The sequence below is a fragment of the Lacerta agilis genome, chromosome 12 (assembly GCF_009819535.1).
Source record: "Lacerta agilis isolate rLacAgi1 chromosome 12, rLacAgi1.pri, whole genome shotgun sequence".
NCBI classification, from domain to species: Eukaryota; Metazoa; Chordata; class Lepidosauria; order Squamata; family Lacertidae; genus Lacerta; species Lacerta agilis.
Window position 1 is genome coordinate 6,859,918 of NC_046323.1, and position 16,943 is coordinate 6,876,860.

Consider the following 16,943-nt stretch of genomic DNA (forward strand, 5'->3'; position numbering starts at 1 on the left):
GCTAAAGAGTTATGCTACTTAAGTATAATGTACTCTATTCAGCAAAACCTCAACACGGACTTAAGATTTAAATTGGAATTGTGAAAAGAAACCATTCAGTTTAAACTTTTCACATTCTGTTATACTGAAAACATTAAATGCATAAAGTCATCCAGTTCTCACTGTGTGCCATAACTGGCAGAACTTCTGTTAAACCAGCACTGTTGAGGAAAAGAAACTTTGAATACTGCCATCTTTCTTCTATAAAATACTGCAATAAGTATTAGGTATTGCCATTTTTTAATAAGGGAGTTTTTCTATTTTTATATGATGATGCTTTAACAGTTGTGGTGATGTCACCTTGTAAGAAGGAGTAACAGATGGGCTGGAATGAAGACCAAAGTATTTTTCTCATCTGGATGATGATGAAGACTGCATGTGCAATGGTTTTCTTTATAACTTCACCCACAAGTTCACATTTCTTCACATTTCACTAGTTATATTAGCTTCAACACTCATGCTTGTCTGCTGATGGCTGTGCTAAACTGCAGAGAAGAAGTTTCTACCAAAAAAAACCAACAGCCTAGCATATTGTTTAAACTTCCTATTACACTAAAAAGGTAAAAAAAGGGGAAGGACCCCTGACAGTTAAGTCCAGCTACGAACGACTCTGGGGTTGCAGCACTCATCTCGCTTTACTGCCCGAAGGAGCCAGCGTTTGTCCGCAGACAGTTTTTCTGGGTCATGTGGCCAGCATGAATAAGCCGCTTCTGGCACAACGGAACACCGAAACCAGAGCAGAACACGAAACGCCGTTTACCTTCCCGCCAGAGCAGTACCTATTTATCTACTTGCACTTTTTTTGGATGTGCTTTCGAACTGCTAGGTTGGCAGGAGCTGGGACCGAGCAATGGGAGCTCACCCCGTTGCAGGGATTCGAACCGCCGACCTTCCGATCGGCAAACCCAAACCTCAGTGGTTTAGACCACAGCGCCACACTAAACCACCGTGCAAACAATTGTTCATCATCTCATGTAGCAATTAACTCCTGTCTAGACTACTGCAGTGCATTATACATGAGGCTACCTTTGAGGACAGCTTGAACACTGCTGCTTGTTAGGAGCATAACTTAGTTCTGAAATATTTTCCCTGGCTGCCAATCTGTTTCTCAGCAGTGTTTGAAAATGCTGGTGCTTACATCATCATCATCATTTCTTCTTCTTCTTCTACTACTACTACTACTACCAGCAGCAGCAGCAGCAGCACCACCACCACCACCTTCATGAATCAGATCTTTATTGTTGTGGAATCTTTCTCTTCAATAGGTGACAAGCACTGCCTCTGTTGTCTTTTCAGCACCTACTAAAGACTTTCCTCTTTCAACTAGCTTTTTGAGATCTTTCCCAGTCTGCACCTATACAGTGGTACCTCGGGTTAAGTACGCTTCAGGCTAAGTACGCTTCAGGTTAAGAATGGACCTCCGGAACGAATTAAGTACTTAACCAGAGGTACCACTGTATTGGAATTGTTTTAAAGATGTTTTAAATGTGGGTTTTTATTGTTTTATCACTTCTTGTTGGCTGCCCTGAACTGCCCTGAAAAGGTGGAACATAAAATCAATAATAAATAAATAAAATACTGCCAGTTGGCTGGGAAACATTGGGCAGTTCCTCCCTCCAATCCACCAGCCAGGGCTGTTGGTGCAGAGCCCTGTTTAAAAGCTAAATTCCCAGCAATTCCCTGTTTGGAAGGTGGGTGTGGATTCAGGCCCAAACAGAAGGATTTTAACTTTTTTTAAAGGGCTCCTCACAAGCAACCTGAGCTGCTTTGAGCATAGAGCACTGGATCAAATTGATGTTTCTTTATATGTTCCATAGATTTAACAGTATTTCTACCAAAACAAATTGTTTCAAAATTATTCTGCAGGAACTGCAGGAAGTAGGCTATTTTATTACTCAGTAAAATAATATTCTCAGAAGTGAAATAATGTACTTTCACTAACTTGTCCATACCTGTCATCTCCTTATAATAAAAAGCACTGGATTTGTTTTGAAGATACACTTAGGTCTGTAGTTTTGTTTAACATTTTTCAGCAGAACCTCTCTCCCATGAAGGGCAACTACAGAGCTTTCACTAATGAGTAATATACCTACAATATTTGATAAGAACAGAATTGACAGGTGAGTTCTTCCTAGATGTCAAATCCCCCCAACCCCCTGCAAAAAAAGATAATAACTAGAGATATCTTAACTATTTCTATGACTTGACTAAGTCTATTCACCCCAACTGGCAGCCATATTCCAAAGTTAGTTCCACCACTGAACCCTTCTGAAATTCTAAATTAAGCCTTAGGGTTAATGAAAACATTCCCAATAAATATTCCTTCCATCCCCAATAACAATGCTTTCAAAAGCAAGCAATAAATCAGGAATCTAAATTATCAGCATACAAGAGAATTTACCTTAACCTATAAGAAAATTTCACGTAGATTGCAATCCCAAACCTAAATCCCACTAAATCCTAAATCCCACTAAACTCAGTAAGGCTTACTTGAGGAAAACCTAACAGTTTACAACAAATCAAACAAATCTATCCAATAAACTTAATAATTATGTAAATTGTTGTGTTATTTGGACAATTTATACCCCGCCTATATGTAAACAAAACACAGGCCTCTTCAACCACAAAAATAAAAAGTATCAGAATTTCTATTATTTGAAACACAACTAATAGAGCATCCACTTTAGTATAAAACAAACATAAAAATCAGCTACAAAAATACAAGGAACATTCACAGTAAACAAGTTACAAAATAGCATCTAAACATGAGGAAGTAAAATATTACAAATGAAAACCAACTAGAGAGTTTAATCACAATCAAACACATCAATATTCCAAATCAATATACAGTACTCAACCTTCTTATCCTAACACACCTTCAAATCACACTCTCAGCACTCTGCAAGCCTTGCATCCTCAGTCAACAACACTCACATGTCTACACCATGAGACCCAGACAAACCTCTCAAATTGTAATATCACTGCTAAATCTACCACAGGAATAGAGAATTAGAATGCACTGTACCTCAGAATAGACATTTATATTATATTTCTTTTTCCCAAAGGGAATCTGGTAAGCCTTTGCTGTGGTCAATGTCAGCAATGACATATCTCTCCACCCTTCATTATGGTTGGGTTTTTTTGTATTTTTTTTTAAGGTATAGGACTCCTGGACGGTTAAGTACAGTCAAAGGCAACTATGGGGTTACAGCGCTCATCTCGCTTTAAGGCCGAGGGAGCCGGCCTTTGTCCACAGACAGCTTTCCGGGTCATGTGGCCAGCAGGACTAAACCACTTCTGGTGCAACAGAACACCATGATAGAAACCAGAGCCCACGGAAACGCTGTTTACCTTCCCATCGAAGCTGTACCTATTTATCTACTTGCACTGGTGTGCTTTCGAACTGCTAGGTTGGCAGAAGCTGGGCCAGAGCAACAGGAGCTCACCCCATCTTGGGGATTCAAACTGCCAACCTTCCAATCAGCAAGCCCAAGAGGCTCAGTGGTTTTGACCACAGCGCTACCTGCTCCATTCATTGTGAAGAATGGCTGTAGGAGAGGGGATACGACCCCACTGCTTGCTGCCAATCTATGTCAGGATTGTGCCCAGTTAACAGGGTTGTGTTTTACCCAACTCCTTAATTACAGCTTTCAATGTTTTGGCTTTACTTTTGCTTTTTAGTTCAATTGTATTAATTTAAAGCATACAAATAATTAATATGATTTTTTTTCCAAAATTCCAGAAGCAGCACTGTCGCTTACAGCTGGTTAAGAGCAACAAAATTAGAATCAGTCAAATTGTATTCCAGAAAAAGAATGAAAAATAAAACTTTGGCTGAAATCATGCCATTAGTACTTACAGTAATTTCCCCACTCTTACTGCCACAGGAATGTGGGGAAGCTGAGCTGCCCACTTTAGAGTCACATCTTGATAAACATGTAGAATGTTACTGTGGTTTCCAATTAGAGTGTTAACTACGGCTCCAGACACTACAATATATATGAAAGAGTTTAGAACCAATTTGTCATTCAAATCATGAGGCATAATATAACTTGATCTATCTATCTATCTATCTATCTAACCCCACACTGTACACTGGAAATAACCAATTTCAACTAATTACAAGTACAAAAAGGTATACAGAGTTTATGATTATTTTGCTTAAATAACAGAAAAAAATTCTGGGAATATTATGGAAACAACCTAAATTATAGAAAATTTCAGTCACCAACAATTGTGGGCAGCTGTCAACTAAGGCCAACACTTCCTTCACAGCTCAGACACCAAGTCTAGTCTTCATCTTCCTTTGTCCTCTTGGTGTCACTTAAAGCAGATCAATTCACCCTGCCGCATGGTAAGACTAGCCCTGATTAAAAGTACAGGTGTCCCCCCACATATGTGGGGGCTACATTCCAGGCTCCTGTGTCCCTGTGCCTGTGAATTTGTGTAAAGTGGGGGACACCCTCTAAAAAGTCCCTAAATGCCCACTTTTCCCTGCTCTTCAGCTTTCTCTCCCTCTCACCCCCCTCCCTCTCTCTAACTAGAGTTGAAGCTAAGGGAATAATTATTTTATTTAATTATTTCCCGTACCAGACGTATATGCTGTCACCCCTAAGTGTGCCTGTATTTCATTTTAGTCACCTACTGCATTTGGTGAAATATCAGCTGAATCCTAATTACAGTATTAATCTGTTGCTAACAAATAGAATGAGCTAAATACCTGATCACTCAATGTTTTGTTGGTAAATCAGAGAAGAATTATGAGCAAATAACATTTATAAATATCTACCTTAGGTTGGGATGTTAAACTGTTCAGGTAAAGGTAAAGGGACCCCTGACCATTAGGTCCAGTCACAAACAACTCCGGGGTTACGGCGCTCATCTCGCTTTACTGGCCGAGGGAACTGGCATACAGCTTCCGGGTCATGTGGTCATGTGGCCAGCATGACTAAACCGTTCTGGCGAACCAGAGTAGCGCACGGAAACGCCGTTTACCTTCCCACCGGAGCGGTGCCTATTTATCTATTTGCACTTTGATGTGCTTTCGAACTGCTAGGTTGGCAGGATCTGGGACCAAGCAATGGAAGCTCATCCCATAGCGGGGATTCGAATCGCCGACCTTCTGATCGGCAAGCCCTAGGCTCTGTGGTTTAGACCACAGTGCCACTAAGCCACAGTTCTGCTTCCAAATTTCTATTTACAAACCTGAATATGGAAGAAAGCAACTTGGGCTGTGGTCAAGCTTTTTAATGAATCGAATTTGTCCATTATCCTTAAGGCAAAAGAAGTTTCTTTCCCCAAGCACAAACACACTGGAAACAAGTTGATTGACGGAAACAACACATATATCCAACGCTTGTTCTCCAATGTTTAAAACCCAGTCACCTAAAGAAAAATAAAATCAATGTACTTTAATCATATCACAAGGATGGATAAGACTAAACTAGTTAAATATCTCACTGAAATCAGTGGGACAATTTTGTCTTGTTGTTTTTTTAATGTTACAATTTAGGCTGCAATCCTAACCCAATTTTCCTGGCAGTGTGTCCCATTAAATTCAACAGGACATACTTCCAAGAAGAAAGTAAATCTGCACTGTTAGTTCCTATTTAAATAAGTTGCAACAAAGTGCAACTAACTTAGTCTGGATACAACCCAGACATAGCTAGCTTTGTTACACTGGAAGTTATAAACGGAATACAATTGTAAAGAGGTAAGTACAGGGTGTCATAATCTGCAGCACTAACACAGGAGTTACATATCTTGATTACATAACATCAGTTCATTTTGTGATTTGCATTCTTTTATTTTTCTTTGCTTTATTGGTTGCCATCAATAACATTCAGTTCAAGAAAGGCAACACTCCATCATGCCAGGAGGAAAATAATAAAGTGCTGTATAGCATGCATCCCATTGGTACAAATCAAAGAAGATAGTGCCCCTGTTATAAATAATGGGAAGTGGGGCATTTGCTTCCTTTCCCAATAACAACAGCAACAGCGCTTCAGCAAAAGCTACATTTTAAATGCTTTCAGCATCTAAAAACCTAGCTGCTCTCTTGCCCATTTCCTTATGTGATGTGGAGGACCCTTTTTCAGGAAACTCAAACACAAACATCATTGCTGGGCTGGGGACAGCATCGTCAGAAGTCCATTAACAGAGCTGAATCCTTCACAACTATAAGATAATATTTTAAATCCTTAGTATCTATGGAGCATCACTGATTATCCATGAGAAGCAGCAAATTTACCACAAGCCTTTTTCCTGACCCACGCTTTTGTTGCTCATTTTCTTGGGTCTCAGCGTCTTTTGCAAATGCAAGCACTTGGTACCTATTGTAAAAAAAACAAATAGTATCTCTTTAAAGTTTTTAATACTTTCATATTGGAAAATTACTTCAGAGTGCATTAAAAACCTGATTTAAACCTATTTTCAAGACTCTCATCCCTTATTCTTATGAGATGGAATAATATTGTCTGCACTTGCAAGTTTGACTCTTAACACATAATTAAAAATGTGTCTTGCCTGGATAGCCCTCATAATCAATCAATTCAGTTTATTGCATTTTAGTAAACAGCCATTACACACATAAAAATAATAACAATACTGGTATTAATAGTGGTTTACAATTCTACTCCCCAACCTTTAGATGCTGAAGCATTTCCCATAGCTCCTTTAAATTTTGTTACACAAATTTGTAGATCCTTAATAAGAAATTTGGATGTTCTAAAGCAGGGGTGGCCAACTCCCAAGAGACTGCGATCTACTCACAGAGTTAAAAACTGGCAGTGATCTACCCCTTTTTGGGGGTTCAGGTCAAAGTTGTTGAGCTTATTTTAGGAAGGAGGAAGGCCCATTCTAGGGGGGTTTGGGTCAAAGTTGTTTAGTTTTTTCAGGGAGGAGGTGAAATGTTGAGCTTTTTTAAGGAGAGCCAGAGTTGTTCAGCATCTTTGGGGGAGCCAATGATCTACCAGTGATCTACTGCAGACGTCCAGTGATCTACCGGTAGATCACAATCTACCTGTTGGACGTGCCTGTTCTAAAGGATATATACTTCTCTACATCAGACAACAGAAAACAGGTCTTTGCAAGAGATAGCCTTCCCTTCTGCAGTCTTAACAATGGGTGGATGTAGTTGTTTCTAAGATTGTTATAAAAAAGGGCATTCAATGAGTACATGAGTTGTGTCTTCTATTGACACAGAGTTACAACTGCAAATTTATATTTTTACATATTTATATCTTTAATGTGAATATTGACTTTTAATTGATTTCCAGCCAAACATGTTCTTTTCAACAAATACACTGCATGCACAAAAGAAAGTTTTTTAATTGGCTGGCTGGGTATGTTTACTTGTTTTTATCTTAGGGAAGTTAAAGGTTTTAAAGGTTTTCTATTGTTGATATTGGACAGGTGCTGTATGGAAAGGCAGACTATAAATATTTTAAACAAACATGTTTATTCATTTCCCTCTACACTATGGGTTGGATCCAGATACAGTCATTCTCAGAATAGACCCAATGAAATCAATGCAACATTAGTCTGAGCATGACTAAGTCTGGATCTAACCCCACAGTTATGTGCAGAAAACATCTAAAGCAGCTCTTGGGCATTTGGGAATAGCAGTGAAAATGAGGCGTTTGTGTACTTTTTTCAGTACTCACTGCTGTTGGAATTTCTAAGATACCTAGATTTAATCACTGCCAAAATGAGTTGCCTACCTGAGCAGAGCATTAAATCAGTAGTGATTTTTGTTTTCAGATGCATCCTCCCTAATACTTTACATTTTGATGTAAGTACGTAAACAGTAAAGGGCAACAAACACAAAATAAAATGTTACATGCTTGACATCTCTACGTACTTGTAACTCTCAACTTGCCGACAGGAAGAGACGGTAATGAAGGAATCTGTTCGAGAGCTATATGTCAGTGGACCAGGAAGAAGAAAACCAGGTAGAAAACGGCCAAATGAATAGCTTTCTTGTTCAAATAACATAAGCATTCCATCCAGAGACTGTATACAGATCAAGTCGCGACCTAAAGAAAAAGGAAGCAGTGTATAAGGTCTTCCATTTTGCAGGAAAATAGGCTTAAAATTGAATGTACATGCATATTTCCTCAACACACACTACAGAATCACTTGTACATCCTTTGAAGAGTATGTAACTGAACACGACCGACCACTGCAAAATTATTAAATTTATTTACCAATATTTTTCCAGCACAAGAGGCAGATGAAGTTCCTAGGGCAGTGGTGGCGAACCTATGGCACGGGTGCCAGAGTGGGCACGCAGAGCCCTCTCTGTTGGCACGCGCCATCATGCCAGCAGTGCCGTTGTTTGGTGTTTTCAAATTGGCCAGCAGCTTCCCCCCACGCCTCCTTATGAGTAAACTGCTCCCACCCGGCCGGCAGCAGCTTAGAGGCAGTTTATCTCCCAAAGCAGCTATATTCCTGCTTCCCCGCCCCCCTGCGGGATTTTTTTACAGCCAGCAGGCTGTAGTTCATGTGATTGGTGGCTTTGTCAAGGGTTTTCGTTGATTGGTTGCTGCCTGCGATCCTTGAGACTATGTGTTGTTTCTGCTCCTTGTGCCATAGGAAGCGTTTATAATTCGTGTGAGTGTTCTTCTCCCCTCCAAAAACCAACTGTGATCCAAGCCCCCCCCCCAAGCTCTGCTAGTCTTGGTAACCCCCTCCCCAAAAAAAACTCTGGGCAATGCCCCCCTCCAAGCTCTATGTGTTGTTTCTGCTCCGCGTTTATAGTGCGTGTGTTTTTTCTCCCCACCAAAAAACTACTGTGATCCAAGCCCTCAAAAAAGCTCTGGAAGTCCTTGGCAACCCCCCCAAAAAACTCTGAAATGTCCCCCAAAACTCTATGTGTTGTTTCTGCTCCGCGTGCCATAGGAAGCGTATATAAGGCGTGTGAGTGTTTTTCTCCCCACCCAAAAAAACCAACTCTATTCCAAGCCCCGCCCCCTCAACAACTCAGGGCAGCCCCCCACTCATTTTATTACAGTATATTAATTATTATCCCATATTAAATTGCCGTGTTGGCACTTTGCGATAAATTAGTAGATTTTGGGTTGCAGTTTAGGCACTCGGTCTCCAAAAGGTTCGCCACTACTGTCCTAGGGCAAGGAGTCCCACATTATAATGCAAAAGATCCTCTTAAATGTCTTGCCCTGTGCTGTACCCCAAGTTTCTTACTGTTTCTTATGAAATGTAAAATTTTATGTCGCCTAGGTTCTTAATATAGTGGTACCTTGGTTTAAGAACAGCTTAGTTTATGAACAACTTGGATTAAGAACGCTGCAAACCCGAAAGTAGGTGTTTTGGTTTGTGAACTTTGCCTTGGAAGTGGAACATGTTTTGCTTTCTGCTGAGTGTGCTCCATTTGTAAATTGAGTCCCACACTGCTAGGGGAAAGCACACCTTGGTTTAAGAATGCTTTGGTTTAAGAACGGACTTCCGGAACGGATTAAGTTCATAAACCAAGGTACCACTGTAGTGGTCGTTGTTCCACCCACCCACAGACAACCTTGTGCAACAATGCATTTTCTGTTCTCTTAGGGAACAAACCAGACCTAACAGGCCAGGGTCATGCACCGTAGTGAAGCCCTGCTTGTTCCTGCTTGATAGGCCGGGGGGGGGGGGGAATGTTGTTTGCTTTTTTCTGCATCAGGATGACGCTGAAGAGTGACCGAAGGGCCAAGGTCACCCACAAATGCCCCATTTCAGGTTTTCCACTGGCTACCACTGGCAGAAGCACCACCAGCTGCAGCTACTCCAGAGCTCAGGCCTCCATTACAGAGAACCCCTCCCTTCCCAGCAGAGACACAAATGTGGTGCACCCTAAGCCAGGCATAGGCAAACTTGGCCCTCAAGATGTTTTGGGACTACAACTCCCATCATCCCTAGCTAACAGGACCAGTGGTCAGGGATGATGGGAGTTGTAGTCCCAAATCATCTGGAGGGCTGAGTTTGCCTATGCCTGCCCTAAGCCGCACCATCAACATTTGGGGGAAAGCGTAGAATTGCACCCTAAACAACTTAAAATAAAATACCTAATATAAAAAGTTATAGTTCACTTAGAAATTTCTCAGTTTGATTTGGTTCACTTATTCAGTCTTGAGTCCCTAACATACAAACTAAAATATCTCTGTTTTATGGAAAGCTCTTATTGTAGTTGCAACATTGTACTAATATATTACTAACATATTACTAATGTTCTAACAAAGGAGATATAGTATCAAGCAATTTCAACAAACACATCAAACCTTCCAAATTCAAATAAACTGCGTCTCTCTGAAAGAAAAAAACCCCTCTTATTAAACATAAGGTGCATTATCTCAAAGTGTAAAAGTTATTTTATTCTTTTACTGACTGTTGATCGGAAACACATTTCCATTATACCAAGAGCTTTAATAAAAAGAGCTAGCAGTCTGAGTTAACAAAATCGTAAATCAGCATATTAAAAAGTATTTCCATCACTTTTAAAAAGAATCCTGTTTCCCTTATTAAACATGAAATAGAATGAAACAGCACATTAATCATGACATCTAAAGGAAGGTAGCTAACCAATGAAAAATAATCTTTTCATATTAGAAAATGTATATATCATTTCTATTTTACCAAAAATAATCTGAAATGTAGAAGTCACAGAAGTATAGTCCAAAAACAGTCATATGACAACATCGGCATTTTAAAAAAACAACCTCAAATACAATTTTTTCTTTTGCATTTTCTCTACAACTGTAAGTGATAAAGACCAAATATATCATATCATTAGATTCTGCTCCTTTAAGCCTCTGCCTAGAAGTTTCCCTGACAGCTTAAATTTGATTATTTGTTCCCATCACAACACATTAATTCATGATATTTTCAAGTTAGTTTCAGATTTCCAAGTGGTGGTAATTTTAAGACCTTCCTGTTGCTTTAATAGTAAAACTCATCCATCTTTCTAGGAAATGTAAACTCTTTATAGTTTACGCCAATGAACAAATGCTTCCTATTACTAAATTCAATAATTTTAAACAGAATTATAGGTTTAACATGTAGAATTCTTAAAGCATTTTTGAACAGATGAATTGTTTTAGAGTTATGACTTTCCTTAGGTTCCTACAACAGGACACATGTTTTTTAAATTATAGGACAGGATATGTGGCTTCTGTTCAATTTAGATTTTATTTTTTATAACAATAGAAAGAGTTTGTTTATATTTATCGCCATATAAATACATACACTCCCATAAATGCCCAGCCAGTTGTTGAAATTTGGAAGAATAAAAAAACTTGTTAAATAGCAAGTACTTATCTAATCCAAAAGATTAAATAATAAAGGGCTTGAGTCATGATAGTTCCTCCAACATTCTGATATGTAAGGAATTCAGCTGGGTAAATATGCTAAACCAATCAATAATAATGGTTCAAGTCAACATTTGGTGGATTGCTTAAAGTTCCAGATACCCTTTTTTTTTGTTTTTTTTTTTTTATTTTTTTTGGTTTTTTTTTGTTGTTTGTTGTGTTTTTCTTTTTTAGTTTGTTGTTGTTGTTTTTTGTTTAATTAGTTGTTGTTTTTGAAAAATACAATAAATATTATTTTTTTTAAAAAAGTTCCAGATACCCTAAACATATGAAAATTCCAACAACATATGAATATTCAGAAATTAGTCCATGCAAATGTATACAGTACATAGGAGACTAACAACAAATCTAAATTACCTGTAGTAATTTTCAAGCTGCAATGAACACTCACTATGAACAATATTATTACAGTGGTACCTCGGTTTAAGAACAGTCCTGTTTAAGAACGATTCGGTTTACAAACTCCACAAAACCGTCCCAGTTTGAGAACTTTACCTTGGTCTAAGAACGGAATCCGAATGGTGGAAGGGCACCAGCAGCGGGAGGCCTCAATAGGGAAAGTGCACCTCGGTTTAAGAACTGTTTCGGTTTAAGAACGGACTTCCGGAACAGATTAAGTTCATAAACCGACGTACCACTGTACTATTATTATTATTATTAGTTTATCAGAAGTATTTCATTGATAAAAAGATAGTGACAAAAAAGAAAGAAAAATAAGAATGAAAATGAGAAAAAATGCTCCGTTACGTTTCCATACATAAGTATTTGTTGTTGTTTAGTCGTTTAGTTGTGATGTGTATAATCTTATCCTAATACACATACACTTATCAATAACCTAATACTGTGTTATGTCATTCCAAATATCATTATATTTATCCAAAGAAAGTCTGTGTCTATAAGGTGTCCGTTCATATGTTGCAAATATTGTCATGTTATCAAGCCACTGATTAAGGGGAATCGTATCCCTATTCCTCCAATTCATCAGTATAAGCCTCTTGGCCACTATTATGAACAAAAGTAAGGGGAAATACCCGAAAACCCAAGGTACACAAATAGTGCTACAGAGCATTACACATATAAATTTAAATATGTTGACATTTTAGGAAGCATGCTCTGCATAAGAAATATAGAACTGCTTTTTAGTATATAATTTGCTAAACCACTTTGCAGTCTATAAGTATACAATACAAAGATTCAGGATGGTTGTGTACATCAGCATTCTTACTTCTGCTCATTTATTCGTCTGTTCGTTCCCCATCTAATGGATGTAGCAAGATGTCATTACAATATGAACCTTGCAGCCTTCAAAGAGTGTACAGAGAGAACAATTTAAGGACGGACACAAACTTGGGAGTTTGGAAGGGTTGGTGTGCTTAACCAAGGAATACCGGTAATTTCCGTCCACTGAGAAAATTATTGGTTTCTGTAACCTTCAACACTCCAAGGTATTCCCCCCCCCCAATCAGTTTTGGCTAAATTCAACATAATTCAGGTTGAACAGTAAATCTACAATCAAACTCAAAATCCTTTTCAATTTAAGACCTCTAATCTCTATCAATAACACCTGAAAGGGGCCCTCTAGTGTTCTGGCATACACCCTAATGCTTTGCTCTTTTCTTAAAAAAAAAGAGTGGGGGAGACATTTCCATTTCCTCTTAAGTTACTGCTGAAGTTAAAGAACATGGGTTACCTGAGTGATACTAGTGATTTCTTCTAGCGATTTTTCCGCAACAAAATGCCAAAAAGAAAGATTTTGCTACCCCATGGAAATAGTGATCATAGTTCTCAACTACTGTCTCATTGGTATGATTGTTTTGGTCTTCCAAATCAAAACCACATGAATGTAACTTGTGTTCATTTATCTAAACAGTGACGGACTTGGGGCTTTCAAATTTCAGCGGCGCCCTGCACCGTGCCAAAATTCAACTTCCTCCGCCTCTCACCTTCCGTTGTTTGTCACTGTTGCAGCACCCTCTGCGCTACCCTCTTGGCTCCTCTTGGGTGGGGAACGGTTCTCATTGCCCTTCTCCTGCACCCTTCACTTCAGCCCATTCCCACTCAGCCCACATATGCCCAGCATCTCTTTGCTAACCTCTGGCCCCGCCTCACTCCCCATGACAGTTCCTTCATCTTGGCACACACAGGGCAGGAATGAGTCTAGAGATGAAGGTCCAACTCCATTCTTGGCCCACAACTGCCTTGATGATAGATGCAAGGTCAGTGAACAACATAGTCAGAACAAAACTTTTTAATATGTGCAACCAAAAACATAATGCAGATTTCCAAAAGTACATTTGTGTGGTTCAAAAGTTCAATTCATTGTTTTGCTGTACTTTATGTCTGATAACAATGGGACAAGTAAGTAGTTCAGGCTCCTCTAGAACCCAGATCCTGATCAAACAAACATATTACTCCCTCTCCTGCCATAGAAACATTGCACAGAGGATCCATAAGACTCCATAGCATAGAGGAGTTCTTTCAGAACTATCAGAGTTCTAAAGGCAGTGTGATGCTAGAAAATATCCAATACAGTCAGACCTTGGGTTACGTACGCTCTGGGTACGTACTTTCGGGTACGAACTCCGGTAACCCGGAAGTGCAACCCATAGCACGCACAACACGTGGATGCGCATAAGCTTTCTGCGCAGTACACGCATGCGCAAACCGCTACTTCTGGGTCTCGCGCGCTTGTTCAGGTTGCGTACTTTCAGGTTACGAACTGTAACCCGGAACCAATTACGTACGCAACCCGAGATACCACTGTATGACATTGTTGGGGCAAAATTCATGAAACATGTTGTGTCAAAAGTATACTCACAACACAGCAGCTAGTATTGTACTCAAAAGAAAAAAAACCTCCTTAAAGCTTTTCAAAGATTCCACTAAATACAAAAAAAGACAGTACTCCAGAACAAAACTGAGTTTTAAAACAGTAATTTTCCTCTGAATTTGTTTCTTGGAACAAAATGGTGACCATGCCCTGCTAACAATCACTGAAAGCAATACTCGCAACCTGCTGCACTGAAGGGGATGAAATTGGAAGCTTCCATTCACAGTTTGAAACAACCAAATTTTCAGTATATGGTCTAAATGAGAAACTGCAGTTTGTTACAAACCAGCAGTGGAAGCTTCTACTCACCTCTGGCAGGATGAGATGAAATGGAGGGAATGCACAAATCCAAGAAACAATGGGCCATTGTTATTTCTCAGCAGACAATGTTTAAAGCTGTTTACATTAATGGTTAAGTGCCATTCTACAAAGAAGTAGCTGATAAATCATAGTCCAAATTTATATATCTGTCTAATTTAAATAGAAGTAAAAGATACACTTAAACTTGCAACACAAAGCTTAGATGATAATCTTTTTTTCTGGACTAGCACCTAATAAAAACCACCCTTGCAAAATTGTGGAAAAGTAAACCCCCAGTCTACCACTCTTATAAGTTTCCTGTTACAAAGCTGCATGCTTTTTACATATGTAGTACTTTGTTATTAAGAAGAATTCTTCCTCATAGCACCTTCTTTGTTGTAAGTCTGAAACATGCTTTGCCTCCAGGCTGAACTAAATAAAAGTAAAATGGATTCAGACATTTGGCTGAGAAAAGCTGGCTTTTCTATAGCCTTTCTTCCCCTTGTAACTTTTTTTCTACTGTTTTAAAAATACAATTGTTTTTATTATTTCTCTTTTGTTTTGCTGGATCCGTGGATTAACATAAACAGATGTGTAATTCTGGGAGCGATTATATATATTTTTAATAGCGTAACAGTCCTTGTGATCCTTACAATGCTACTTGTGTTAAGATTTTTCAGAGGAACCATAAAAATGCTACATCCCATTCAATATTCACTTTCTGAAATAACAAAACCCCAACTTGTCCCCTTGTTACACTGTGCCATGGCAATGGGCAGATTAAGGGGAGAACAGAGCCCTGACACATCCAGCTGTACCTCGTATACCATGCTTTGCCTGCTATTTTATACACATCATCTGATGCGGACCTTTAGCATGGAGGGGCTAAAGATACTTGATTGATTCTCACAATTGGCTTATTCACCGTAACATTTTACTATTATCTTGCCATGGATCATAATTTCATTTTTAAAAATCAACATGTGATAGAGCTGCTGCCTAACACAAATTTAGCAAGTTTCAAGTCCACTCATGATGACAAATCACCAGTATGAATCATTCATAAATATGGGATCACTAAAGATCTCCACTGTGGTGTTGCTTGACAAATTATTTTCATCACATTAAATCCTATAGCTGGTGCAATGAAACCCGTATCGAGTGTAACGTATATTATAAAAGCAAATTAATCGCTAATTTTGACTAAAGGAATACCTAGCCATAAGAAATGAAGTCTGCATATCTAGAGTACAGATCCTGTATGAATATGCTGGCAGAGCACAAGGAATTGGCTTAACTAATCTTTGTATGGTACTTACAACCTAGTTATTTATACCAGATGTTATACTGAGAATGTACAACAGCGCAGAGATGGTTTTTCTGTTCTCCAAAATTATTGATTTTGGCATTAAGCCTCAGTTGCAAGATAAGAAAGCAAATGGTTACAGGATGCCGTAACAAAAAGAGAGGCAACTTTAATAATAATAATAATAATAATAATAATAATAATAATAATAATTATATTATTATTATTATTATTATTATTATTATTATTATTTATACCCCGCCCATCTGGCTGAGTTTCCCCATGACATGTTTGGAGGAGGGGGTTATTGGCTTTCTTTCTTTTTCTTTTTGTTTTGTTTTATTGTGTATTATTTATTATGCTACCTGAGCTTCCAGTGACAGAGCTGGATCCAGAAGCACCCCCAAATTCTGAAGCTGCTCCTTCAGATGGCGTGCAACCCCATCCAAGTTCGGCAACTGTCCAATTTCTTAGACATGGAAACCACTCACCCACAATGCCTCTGTCTTGCTAGGATTCAACCTCAGCTTGTTTCTCCTTATCAATTTCACTACCGTGTCCAGGAAATGGTCCAGGGATGAAATGGCCTCTCCTGAGTACTTAATATCAACTTTAGTTTGTGCAACAGCTACAACCATTCTTGAACAAGGATAGCTTTGCCACAGTGGTCCATACATTGCTAACCTCATGATTAGACCACTGTAATGCGCTGCATGTGTGGAGCCCTTTTACCAGGTATGGAAGCTACAACTAAGGCAAAATCACGCAGCAAGGCTACCCGGCATTACGCAAGTTGTGTCAAGTGTTTAAAGATCTGCAAGGGGTTCTAACTGCCAAGCCAAGTTCACTGTATCGTCGTTAAAATTTATAGCCGTGGACAACCTGAGACCAAGATATCTGGTAGATTGCCTGCCCCAGCACAGACCAAGGAAATGTTTAAGATGTGAGGAGACCCGCTGGTTTGCCAACCAGTGGATTGTTGCTTGATGAAAACATTCTTGGTTACAGCATCCAGACTCTGGAATGCTGTGCCTTGCGTAATTCATGAGATAGAGGCAGAAATTACCTTTAAACAGTCCTTAAAAATACATGTTTACTATGATTGTTA

The 16,943-nt window shown here is 39.0% G+C and overlaps 1 protein-coding gene across 1 annotated transcript in view; it reads right to left on the minus strand.

The window, feature by feature from the left end:
• Positions 1-16,943, minus strand: part of BBS9 (Bardet-Biedl syndrome 9) — a 210,151-nt gene that overhangs the window by 184,824 nt on the left and 8,384 nt on the right. Inside the window, exons 6-9 of the mRNA XM_033165417.1 lie at positions 7,901-8,075; positions 6,288-6,371; positions 5,245-5,423; positions 3,899-4,028 (exon numbers count right to left, since the gene is read on the minus strand). Of these exons, the coding sequence (XP_033021308.1) occupies positions 3,899-4,028; positions 5,245-5,423; positions 6,288-6,371; positions 7,901-8,075 (568 nt within the window). The remainder of the gene's footprint in view (positions 1-3,898; positions 4,029-5,244; positions 5,424-6,287; positions 6,372-7,900; positions 8,076-16,943) is intronic.